Below are 13,160 nucleotides of genomic sequence, written 5' to 3' on the forward strand. Positions count from 1 at the left end.
GTTCAGTAGTGTTAAATACACCAATATTGTTGCAAAACAGATCTCCAGAACATTTTCATCTTGCAAATCTGAAACTATATACCTATTAAGCAACAACTCTTCTTTTGCCACTCCCCTGGCCCTTGTAACCACCATTCTACTTCTCTATAAATTCGACTACTTTAGATACCTCATACAAGGGGAATCACAAAGTATTTATGACTGGCTTATTGCACTTAGCATAATGTCCTCGAGGTACATTCAGGTTGTAGCATGTGACAGCATTTCCTTCCTTTTAAAGGCTGAATAATATTCCACTGTATGCATATACCACATTTTGTTTATCCACTCATCCATCTGTGGACATTTGGGTTGCTTCCACCTCTTTGCTATTGTGAACAGTGCTGCCTCGAACATGGGTACGAAAATCTCTCTTCAAGACACTGCTTTCAATTCTTTGGATTTATACTCAGAAGTGGGATTGCTGGGTCATATGATAGATTTTTAATTTCTTGAGGAACCTCCATACTGTTTCCGTAGCAGTTATACCATTTTGTAATCCTACCAACAGTGCACAGGGGTTCCAATTTCTCCACATCCTCACCAACACTTGTTCTTTTATGTTTTTTCGATCGTAGCCATTCTAATGAGTGTGGTTTTGACTTGCATTTCTCTGATGATTAGTGATGTGCAGTATCTTTTCATGGGCCTGTTGGCCATTTGGAGAAATGTCTATTCAAGTCCTTTTTGGAATCCAGCAATTTTATTTTTTGTGGTTGAATTTAGTTTCACCTTAGACTTCAGACCAGCTCTCTCTTTTTTGTTTGTCTTGCGGTACGTGGGCCTCTCACTGTTGTGGCCTCTCACGTTGCGGAGCACAGGCTCCAGACGCGCATGCTCAGCGGCCATGACTCACGGGCCCAGCCGCTCCGCGGCATGTGGCATCTTCCCAGACCGGGGCACGAACACGTGTCCCCTGCACTGGCAGGCGGACTCTCAACCACTGCACCACCAGGGAAGCCCTGCCATGCGTTCTTATACCACCATTTGTTTGTGCTCTTATTTCCTCCCGACCCCTACAAGTGGACTCCATTATATAAATTTCTAAGTTCACGTCACTCTTTTTTTTTGTTTTTTTGCAGTACACGGGCCTCTCACCACTGCGGCCTCTCCTGCCGCGGAGCACAGGCTCCAGACACGCAGGCTCAGCGGCCATGGCTCACAGGCCCAGCCGCTCCCCAACATGTGGGATCTTCCCGGACCAGGGCATGAACCCGTGTCCCCTGCATCGGCAGGCAGACTCTCAACCACTGCGCCGCCAGGGAAGCCCCAGACCAGCTCTCCTTTGGCAGAGCTCTATTTCACTGTTAGTCTTCCCTTGTCTCTAACCTTGAATTAATGCAGCCAAACTAAAGTCCTCAGCCTCACCTTGACCGCTTCACTTTAGGCACAGCTCCAGGAGCAAGACCAACTACAGAAGGCTGCTCTTGGCAATGAAGGAGGTAACCTAATACCCACTTCCTGACCATGCTGGCAGTATTAGGTTGAGCTATCGAGAAGGTGAATGCCAGAAAAAGAGAGAAACAATGATTGAATGAAACAGTAAAAATTAAGGAACTGGCTTGAAAAAACATGGACGGTAGTAGGGAGGGTTTAAATGTATTAACATTAGTAATAACAGATGACAGTAGATAGTCCTATAATGCTGCATTAAAACTACATACAGGCATGTGGTTCAGAGGAAACTCTCTTTGGAAATTTCTACTTCTTAAGCTCCAAGTGAATAGTTTAAAGATTCTAATTCTGAAAAACTGTCCATTATATTTTTTCTACAAAGGAGAAGTGATTTTGATGGCAACTTTAAAAACATGAATTTCCTGCTATTTTCTATCTCTAAGTGCCTAAAATAATGATTTTAGAGCTTTATTTTTTACTTCAGGTGATTCCTGCAAGTTTGTCTTGTTCTGTGAAGGCTGTTCGTGACGCTCATTCTTCCCCTAGTGCTTTACTCAGCAGACCTGATCCTCTGGGACAGAGCCAGAAGAGATCAGCCATGTTTAAGAGAGGCCCCACGTGTGAGAGCCAGAGGATAGACTTGAGAAGAGCATATCCATCAACTATTCTGATGCCAAACTTACTGGAAGTCAACCATTGCTTCAATAGCACACATTCAAAACCTATTTTGAATAGTATCATTCTTAGCGAAAGTCATCTATAAATAAAAAAGAAAGCTCCCCATGGCCTAGACAAACTGAAGAGGTGGCACATGACACTATGAAACATCATAATATCACACTTCGATTTCTGGCAGAGGGGAACAGAAGCATTTAACTCCAGCAGCATTCATAAGGTAGAGGGCATCATAAATACAGATACATACCTGGATGCTGGGCCAGCCAAATAACAGGGATCCTTCACAAGACCAAAGCCATTGTTTTCCCCCAGAAGCACATCCTTAAAACACAAGAGGCACGGCGTTATTACCAACAAACGGGTATTTAAATTTACCAAGGGGGTGGAGGTATAAAGGAGAAGGGACATTTATTGGAGGTCCACTATTTATTATCAGGTATCCTGGTGGCACTCTTACATACTAACCCATTTCATCCTCAAAGCCCAGGAAGTACTGTTAATCCCACTGCATTGATGAGGACACAGGCCCCAAGAGGTTAACTTTCCCAAGGTCACAGGTGGCAGAACCTCAGTCTACCTCACTGGGTGCCTCTCCTAACAAAGACATTTTCTAAACAAGAGAAGTCTGATAACAAGTATCTCCGGACTTCAGACAACTCCTATACTTGAAATATAATGATGAAATTAAATTAAAGGGCCAAGCTTTCAAAACAGCAATAGGGAAATATGGGAGATGACCGGAAAAGGAGAGTTTATTGGATTCAGCAAAATCTCAAGAATTAGATATGAATCTGGCTTGTAATCAGGTTGAAATACATTCTCTCTGGGAAAAACACCTCACCCACATGTAATGTCAGTAACTCTGGGGACACTTCAAGGGTAGTCATTATTTGTTTTTGTTTTAAATAAGGGTATATATTAGTTTCCTGAAAGGGTTGTAGGTCAGTTTTTGTTAGTGTAAAATCAGTTCATATGTACAGGTCCCTGATGAAAATAATGATGTAGCTATTGATAAAACTCTCAATTATTTATGATAATAGGAGACAGGTAGAAAACAGGAAAATTAAATCCGCATGTAATCCCTAAACTTAATTTCAACAATTTATTTCACCATTTATTCTGTCCAAAGGGCCGATTGCTTTTCATCACCCCACCTCACTCTCTCTCTCTCTTTCTTTCTTTCCCCCCAATCATTGGGAGAGGTACTAAGAAGCAATGAAAAGAGCCAAAGGTGGGTGGGAGAAGGTCCAAAGAAGAAACAACCCTGAATATTATTAGTAACTGCAGCTTCCTCCTACTCGGCATCTACTGTGTGCTGGACACGCAGCCAAGCTCTTTAAAATCCTCAAATGATGTGCCTGGAGCTGTGTTAGGCACCTGACATTTCTTCTGTAATTTAATCTATAACAATGGGGAGAGGGGAGGTAATTGCAGCTCAGAGAGGATAAGTATCTTACCCACAATTAAGTAAGCAGCTAGGATTCAAACCATGATTTCCTCAAAGCCTAAGGTCAATCTCTGGAATCTTAAGTTGAATGGTGGCTGAGCTGGATACAATCAGATGTCAGTGCTTTGAGAAAAAGGAATTCCATGTGTCCCTGATTTGCTCAAGTATCACTAGAGGGAATGGGAATTCCTACTCTCTGCAAAACCCTATGGTCCCTTTATAACCAACAAGGATATATAGCACAGGGAACTCTGCTCCATATTCGGTAATAACCTAAATGGGAAAAGAACTTGAAAAAGAACAGATACATGTATAACTGAATCACTTTGCTGTACACCTGAAATTAACACAACATTGTTGATCAACTATACTCCAATATAAAATAAAAAGTTTTAAAAAAAAAGTCTTTCCCCACTCCACCCCCTCTGTTGACATGAATGTTCACCTTCGCCAATAATTAACTGGAAAAGCCTATCTAGGTTCCCTTAAAGCTCCTAACCTAGTAACGTTCAAATATATATTTCTACTCTATTATTTCCTTTGAATTACAGTATGAGCTTGATATTTCTGTGGGTGTGTATAAAATAAAAGAACTCAGACCCAGCAATAGGCCATTGAGAGAACTCTACATCTCCTGTCAATGGAAATACCATTTGGACAGAAGGAAAATGCCTTCCCAACCTAGCAGAAAGCCCAAGGAGGATACATTCCTGTTGCATTTATTTGCTTAGATTGGGCACGTATGCACTTTCAAAGAAGACTTGATTTTCTATAAACCGGTAAGAAGTATAAACTATTATGACAATTTAGGAAAAAGCAGTGGCCATGGGAGAAATACCAGGTATAGAGTTATGCCAACAGAAACTTAAGTGTCTGCTTTGGTTAATCGTCTCTACTTCTTTTGACTGACTTAAAAGTACACCAGTTCTTACTCTTCATTAGGCACAGTACAGTCAGAACTGTAAACCTGAATCCCATCCAATTCCGATTCTCACTCTTCCTTTGGATTCTGAATTAAATATCCTAATATCTCTCTGACCAATGAAATACGAAGACAATGTTCATCTACTTTGTAATATCAGCTTCAAGTATCTGCTAAAATGAATTAGAAATTCAGTTAAAAAAATTTAAATGTTATTTAAATGTATAACAGTAATTGATAAATGTTAAAATGAAATCAATTCACTGGCTGGAGTTTTCAGATATAAGATGGTTAACTCTCACCTCCCTCCAGTCACCCAGTCTTTTTTGATACCGGGAGGCAGTGTGGTATAGTGACTTAAAACCTCTGGAGTCAGACAGTATGGGGTCAAAACCTTGCTCCCACTATGTTGGGCAAATTTCTCAGCCTTTCTGTGCCTCAGTTCCCTCATCTGTAATATGGCGATAACAACGGTATCGCCTCCTTTGCATAGATGTAGGATTAATTTTAAGCTTATAAAACACAGTACAGTGACTGGCACATAGTAAACATTTGATTATTCGTAGCTAGTTGTAACTTTACATTTTGTGGAAAGTTGATTCTGTTATTTATCCCCAGGCTTGCTGAGAGGTACTAAAAATGATATACAGGTTGCATGCAATATACAATGTTGCATCCAACATTGTGTGGTTCCATGCACTGAGCAATTTCCTCAGCAATCAAATGTTTGTCACATCATCACATGGTGAATGTGCTACATATAAGAAATGAAGATCTCTGAAAATACAGTGAGAACCAGAGAAGACTCTAACTCAGCATTTTGAAAAAAAAAAAATACCCCACCAGGAATCTTATTTCTCCAAAAGCTTTCTTTTTATAGCCTCTGCTATATTTTAGATCTATGACAACGAACAGGTGTAAATTTCCATCTCCAAGACAGAAATGTCTGGATTTTTTCCTGCAGCTTTGCAGGGCCTACCTACTTTAAAACAGTTAAGTTTTCTAAAGTCTCACAGAAAGTAGGAAATAGCCAAGAATTTGATGTGCCCTTCAGCTCCGTCACTAATATCCATTTGTTCTGCAATTACACCTTTAAAATTAAGAGGAATTGGGGCTTCCCTGGTGGCGCAGTGGTTAAGAATCCGCCTGCCAATGCAGGGGACACGGGTTTGAGCCCTGGTCCGGGAAGATCCCACATGCCAGGGGGCAACTAAGACCGTGCACCACAACTACTGAGCCTGCGCTCTAGAGCCCGTGAACCACAGCTACTGAAGCCCATGCACATAGACCCCGTGCTCAGCAACAAAGAGAAGCCACCACAATGAGAAGCCCGCACAGTGCAACAAAGAGTAGCCCCCATTCACCGCAACTAAAGAAAGCCCACGCACAGCAACGAAGAGCCAATGCAGCCAAAGATAAATAAATAAATAAATCTATTAAAATTAAGAGGAATTAAAGGAGAGGGAATAGGAGGCGGCTTGTTCAGAGACGACCACAGCTGGCTAAGGAAAGGCCCAGGGGTGCTGAGTGTCTGAGCAGGTCTCAGGCTACAAAAGGTGGCAGCCTTCTACAGTCATCGTTTCAGGCCCAAGAATGATCAAGCTTTATAAACAGAGAAACTGATTTCCATGCTGACCTTGTTTTGGAAGCAAAAACTATCCTCACTAATGGACTTTTGAAAAGGAGCTGAATCCTTGCCCAAAGCTTGCAAAATCCTGCTCTATTAGTATCTACCTGGCAGGAGCAAGCAGCGTTTGTTCCGGATGCCTCGGACTGAGCCAGCACCAGAAACAGACTCCATATTTTGGGTTTAACTCAACCAGATGATTTAGTCGCTACAGCGTCACTTAATTTCTCAGAGTCCTCTAAAGCTGGGATGAGAAAAATTGTTATTTAACACCTTCCCTAAAGCTTAATGGTAAAAGTTCCTGGAATTTATTCAAATAAATAATAACATCTTAAAATATTAACCACAATAATTATGTGGAGACTAGTTTTATTTTGTTCTTCACTAGTTCTACAACTAAGGTAGATAATGGGTGTATGAAGAAGATGCGAGAGGCAGACCTTGCCATGGACCAGTCTCAAGGCAGGCACAGTGCAGCTGCTGAGCCAGGGAATGAAGGAGGAAGCCTAAGAACACAGTCTTGATGCAGTTGCAATCTAGGGGATGATAACCTATTTTCAGAATTTGTAGGAGCAAAGCAGCGCAGGTAAAGTATTTCACGTTGAAACATTTCCCCCCTCTGGCATCATATTCCCGTTAAATAATTTCTAAATATGGTACTCCCTTTATTAAAGAGAACATAAATAATGTTCTGTATTTAGCTGTCTTTCTAGAAAGTTTTTCAAATAATACCAAATAATTGGGATTTAATTGGGATCATTTCTCTATACTGCCTATGTTTTAGCTCTATTTCCCAGTTTACCAGGCTTGAGAAATATCTGGAAGGGCAAAATAACATTCATAACCATCCAACAAATTCCCCAAGAGAGAATAATGACATCGATCAGAAGATGATTTAGTTTTCACCAAAGCTTTTCTATTTTCTTCAGGACATGGGGAGAGAAATAGAGAAAATGTTTGTTCTGCTACGTGGTGAGCTTCCGAAGCCCATCAAACTGGCTGAAATGGCATGTTACACATATGGATTTTAAAAGCGTCTTAGGTGTAGGATAAGGACTGGAAATTAGCTCTGTTCTTCACGCTAAGGGGTGAAAAACAGCTACTGGAGGCTTATGGAGGATTGCCTCTATAGACTGTGTGTGTGTGTGTGGTGTGTGGGTTATATGGGGAGAAAATATTTCTGAAGAGAAAATATCTGGGAGGGAGCAGTATTTTCTCACAATGCTGTGCGTATGTGTGTTGCAGAAGCAGTGCAGCAGACAGATGCCTCAGACAGTAATGGCTAACTCTTCTCTGTCCGAAGCTGTTTCCTCCAACTCAATGCCTCCCCCACACAACCTCCAACTCTTTGTCAATATCCTGCTCATCCTTTATAGCCTGGTTCATATCCCTTCTCCTTCAAGAGATGCTCTCTTAGATCCTCTCAGAATTACTATCCCTCCCATAGCATATTATTTATGACCACTCCCAAAGCATTCACTATCCGTGTTAGTTATTTATATGTAAGTTCATAGTCCTTTGCTCAATTGTGAACCCCAGAAAGGCATGACCCTTATTTTCCTTTACGTTTCCTTTAAACCTATAAGCAGTCCTTTTCGTAAAACATACGCTCTACAAATGCTTGCTGAATGATTACATTCTCTGCTGGGGAAAACAGAATCTGAGAAGGGACAATGGAGGTGTATTCTTCCCTGTGGTAACATATACGTGAATTCCTCGCATCTTCTTACCCGGCAAGGGAACCATGAGGCAGGACATCGACTTGCAGTGCACGTGGAGCTTGAGAATGGGCTACGAATTAGGGGAATTGATAGACTCCTGCAGCCAGAGTGCTCGGGTTTTACTCCTAGCTCCGCCTAAAATTTCCAGTGGAAAGCGCCTCGTGATCTTTTCATAGTCTGGAGACTTTATGAGAGAATTGGAAAGTCTGACATTCTCCTATCTCACCACGATAGTACACAGAAAGAGGCAGAGAGACATGGATTCGATATGGATAATATACTCCACCACATAGGATTATTTTGAGGATTAATGGGATAATAAACATAAACGCATACTTAGTTGAAGGCCTGGAGCTCAATAACCAACTATCAAAGTCAATAACTATACTTATTTTGTAAATGCAAAAGTCCAATAGAAACAAAGAAGGTATGAAGCTAACGTCTTTAAAATACTGAGACACAGCCTCTATTGCATGAACTTAAAAAAAGAGAAAAGAAGCAAAACAAACAAAAAACAAAACGCAAAAAAAAACCCGAAACAAAAAGATAACCCCTAAATTTTCCTAATCTAATTCTTACACTGAGAAGTGGGTGACACTAAAATGAAATTATTATATATATATGTATATACTATATAATACATACATACTATATATGTATGCGTGTATATATATTATATACACTTGTCTTCCCAGTATCCCCAGGGAATTGGCTCAAGGACCCCCCCCAGGGACGGATACCAAAATCCACCTGATGCTCTATACTGATAAAATGGCATAGTATTTGCATATAACCTACACACATCCTCCTGTATACTTTAAATCATCTCTACTTACAATCTAAATACTACGTAAATAGTTGCTGGTGTGCTGGCAAATTCAAATTTTGCTTTTTGGAACTTTCTGGAATTTTCCCAATATTTTCCATTCCAGTGCAGAACCAGGAATACGAGGCCTACTGTGTGTGTGTGTGTACACATATACATCTATACCCACTGATACACACTCATATACATGTATAGATATCTATATTGGTATACAATACATGTATCTACATAAGAGATCTACACAACTGTATCGATATCTACGTACTATATATCTGTATCTCTGTAATGATCTCATCAGACAGGGGCACTGAGAAAGACAGCACCTTATGAAAACGAATGCTACTCTCTTGCGTGTAAAAGGAAAACGAAGGGGAGAGGAGGGGTTAGAGAAGTCGCACTAAGGCTTCCAGGATGCAAGGGGCAGTGCTAGGACCCGCTGGCTGCACATACCTGGCGCTTGTCTGCGGTGGGAGATGACCGTGACCTCATGTGGACAGGGATGGCCTGAACGCCTGAGCGCTCCAGCAGGTCCTCGGCCGACATGGACTTCCCAGCCCTCCCGGCCGCGGACCCCCACGGGGAGGGCTCCCCAGGGGTCCTGTCCAGCCTCTGGGGGCCCTTTGGACCGCCGTTAGCTCCACTGAGCAGTTCTCTCGGGGCTTGGTCTCCGCGGCGCCGTTCCCCGAGGTGGCGGCCGCCGGCAAAGGAGCTGCTGCGATCTCGGGGGGCCCGTGGCGGCTCCCCGCCACCCCCTTCCGCGGTGGCCGGCTGGAGGGCGGTCTCCCTGCGGGGCGGCAGGGTGGGCTCCCGCAGAGAGGAGAGACTGGAGGCAGCAGCGAGGCTGGGGCCCTCGGGCGCGGCCTGGAGGTAGGCGCTCTGGACGCGCTCCCGCAGCGGCCCAGGCTCCTGGAGGCCGCAGCCAGCGGCAGCGGGCCGCTTGCCGGTCTTGCGCTGAATGTAGTCGGCCAGCGCGCTCTGCTGGAACTGCTTCAGCTCGGGCCCCGACAGGCTGAGGGTGGAGCAGGCCCTGCCGTCTCGCTCGAAGATGCGGCGCCGGTCAGCCACCGAGCTCTCCGCGAACTGCAGCCCCTTCCTTGGCGGGCCCGGGGGCGCCGGCTCGGCCTCCTCCGAGACCCCCACCTCATGCATCTTCTCGGGCTCCGAGTACGAGCGCTTCTTCTGCTCAGGGGTCAGGTGCCGGCGCGGCCCCCTCCGGGTGGCGGGGGGCGCGGGCCGGGCAGGGTCGCCCTCGGCCGGGGTCACGCTGTGCCGCTCGCGCGGAGTGTGCGGAGAGGCGGAAGTCGGCGCTTCCGGGCTCCGCAGCCCCACGTGGGCGGAGGCGGGTCGCAGCCGCCAGGGCCTGGCAGCTGTGGGCGTCCCCGGCTCGAGGTCCCGGCGTCGAAAGGAGGTGGCGCCCAGGACGCGGGACTGCGCATCCTTGATGCTGTTCCGGTAGGCGCGGCTGAAGGGGGCATCCTGCACGGGCGACTCTGGCGTGCGGGGCCGGTCATCGGGCCACACGGCCTCCTTCTCCGCCTCGCTGAAGAGCTGGAAGGTGCTCTGGCTGCGGAGCAGGCGAGCGTCCCTTCTCAGCTGCTGACCACACGGCTGCCAGGAAACCTCTTCCGACTTCAGCTCCCCGTTTTTGCAGTGCGGCTCCCCATTGCCTAGGGGTTCAATGGATTCGGAAAAACGGATATGGGCCTTTGTCTCCTCCAAGTCATTCCCCGAAGTATTAGAAGTTGGGAGTGTCCGGTTGGGCCTGTGGTTATAACCGTAACTAGAGCTGCCCGCACTCGGGGGTCTCTGGCTCCCTTGCTCTCGCTGCTCGATCTTGGAAACCTTCTCCAGCACGGAGCAGTGGGGCTTCCCATACTGAAAGCCCTGCAGAGCCGAGGCGCTGCTGGAGCTGAGCCTCCTTCGGCCCAGACTGGATGTCTCCTGCGGGGGCGGGGAGGGCAGCTCTTCATACCTTGGGTCTGAACTGTGGAACGAAGCCAAGGCACTGGTTCTCCCCTCAGGCCTAGGATAGGAAACTGACCTGTCCAGCTGGCTCCTGTGATCAGGAACAACAGTCCTTCCAGAGTCCTCTGCCTTGGTGCTGACTGTACAGGTGGACGTGCCTTCCAGGTAGATCTCCTGGGCTCCCCCTCCTAGATCCAGGCTGCTTTGCCTTCTTAGACTCTCAGGAATGTTTTGGAGGGAGGAGAAGGCAGATGTGGTCTTGCCAAAGTTGCCTGGCATGCTCTGGCCCAGGCTGCCTCTGTCGAACCTCCGTCGGAGGTTGGCATTGTGGTCTTCATGGAAATCCCCCTCCCAAGGCTCTGAGGGCAGGAAAGATCTCTTGTCTTCACCCACTTGCCAGGCCTGAGCCGGAGTGGATTGGAGGCTGTGGTAATTAGAATATTTGTTGCCCTGCGTGCTCTTTCTCTCACTGGGATGTGGGCTGTCGCCTTGGAGAGGTGTGAGAAGTCTCTTCAGGGAGGTCTCCTCCGCCTCGTTTTCAGGCACTGAGAGGAAATGGACTTTGTAGGGGACACATTTGGCTGAAACTTCAGGTTTCGTCTCTCCCGGGGACACTGAGTCATGTTCTAGGGGCTGGCAGAAGGCAAAGCCAGGCCTGCTAGATCCACTTTGGTTCCCATTCTCATCAAGGGCAGCCGTCTTGTCGCAAGCTCCCTGCGGAGCTGGATACCCGCCCTCCTTGGCCAGCGCAGGGTAGAGGGTGCCGTTACCACTCACGGAAGGCCGGGGCACTTGGGCAAAGTGTGGCTCCAGGGAAGGTACCGGGTAGATGCCAGTCGGCAGCAGAGGTTGGCCAGGTTGGGCCTTCTGGGTGTAATTATGCTTGGGCTTCACTGGGGGGCTGTTTTCTGGACTTTTCTCCAGCACAGTATGCAGCTGTTCCTCTATGAAGGGAGATTTCAGGGTGCCTGCAGAGTTTGCCTGAGGCCGGCAGAACCGTTTCTGATCAAGGCTAGACCAGGAGCCAGGCCGCTCTCGCTGCCGAAAGGCCGCATAACTGTCACTCCGAGCCGGGGGCAGGGGCGCACCCACTTTAGGAGGCAAGTTGTCCACGGTGGTCTCCAAGGAGCTGGGGCAGTGCTGGCTCCAGGAGGGGGGTGGTGCTTCCTTGCCCCGAGAAACACTATGCCATTTCTCATAGCCCTGACCATCTGCCAATGCTCGGGCCTCCTTACCTTGCAGGAGCAGGCCTGAAGAGTTCACCTCATACTCTGCTGAGACCCCCCTCCGGGGATCATAGACTGTCTTAACATAGCGAATGTCTGCCTGCCTCATCCCTTCTAGGAGGCCACCTCGAGCAGAAGTGGTGTCCACGGAGCCTGAACGCTCCCGGCCAGAGATGCCGGGGGCCGGATATTCGAGGATGCTAGAACTGGCGGAGAAGGAGCTGTAAGCCGAGTCTCTCTTGTTATGGAGGTGGCCAAGCTGCTCAATGCTGCTGGTAGACTTGGCCGGGGAGAGAGGGTGGCAGGGCGGGCATCCCCCGCTGGGCTCCAGGCTGTCCGTGCTCCCCTGGGAGCTGCACCGGTCGGGGCTCCGCCTCAGATAAGCATGGTCATAGCCGGAGAGGTCCCTGGTAGAGGAGCTGGAAGAAAGGGAGGCAGAGCGGTCAGCAGGGAGTCTGTATCATTCCGCAGGCTTACAGGCACGGGACCCAGCCTATAAACGTACCCTTGGGAAAGATGTTTGGTTTCTGGAAGGCTGGGGGGAAAGGGCCATATTTGGGCCTTGCTCAGCCTCCCTGCGTGTCGTCACTAGGAGTAACTGCCCAACGCCGCAACCCACGGGCCGCTCATCAATCACCCAGGCTCGCCGAGGGAGAAGCGGGCAGCACGAGGGGGCCACTTGGACACGGGCGGCACACTGACGGGATGTGCTCCATGCCAGGAGTGACATTCTGCACATGCCAAGAAATGAGAGAGGTGGGCGAGGAAGGAGGAGGGAGAGTAACGGAGACCGACATTTTATGTCCCTTGGGGCGTCTGCGGGGAGAAGGGGAGAGCTTAGTAAGAGACCAGGCACGTGAGTGGGTGAGGGCGACTCTGCACGTGTCCTTGGTTTTAGTTAATATCTTTCCTTTGTACAGAATTGGAGGGCTACTCCCTGGCCATCTTCCTGGAATCTCAACTGTACCAGAGACAGTTTATTTGTGGGGAGAGAGCCAAACAAAACTGAAAGAGAGAAATACTGAGAGAATATTATAGAGTTAGAAGAAGCGGATGAGAGAGAAGGAGAGGCAGGCTGGATAAGAAGCTTTAATCATAGGAGACTCTTGGGTGCTGGGAGCCAATCACCCACGGACCACTTCCCAGAATCTGGGCAAAGCCTCATACACTGGAGGGTAAAACCTCCTTCACCAGCTCGTCTAGGTGATTTTCAGAGCCTGCCTGGGGGAGGGGCAGTGACTCTCACTCCTGGCATCATACACCCCAGAAAGTTGCCATAAGACAGAATTACTTATAATTAGCTTTAGTTATAAA

At 47.3% G+C, this 13,160-nt stretch overlaps 1 protein-coding gene across 2 annotated transcripts in view; it reads right to left on the reverse strand.

Annotated features, from left to right (window-relative positions):
* Window positions 1–13,160, reverse strand: part of SHROOM3 (shroom family member 3) — a gene marked incomplete at its 5' end in the record, with an annotated part of 314,440 nt that overhangs the window by 25,767 nt on the left and 275,513 nt on the right. For both annotated transcript variants that reach the window (XM_082652664.1, XM_082652665.1), the window contains 2 exons: window positions 2,360–2,433; window positions 9,106–12,265. In XM_082652664.1, coding sequence (XP_082508790.1) covers window positions 2,360–2,433; window positions 9,106–12,265 — 3,234 coding nt within the window. The remainder of the gene's footprint in view (window positions 1–2,359; window positions 2,434–9,105; window positions 12,266–13,160) is intronic.

This window comes from Grampus griseus (assembly GCF_964374135.1).
Source record: "Grampus griseus genome assembly, chromosome: 4".
Taxonomy (NCBI): domain Eukaryota; kingdom Metazoa; phylum Chordata; class Mammalia; order Artiodactyla; family Delphinidae; genus Grampus; species Grampus griseus.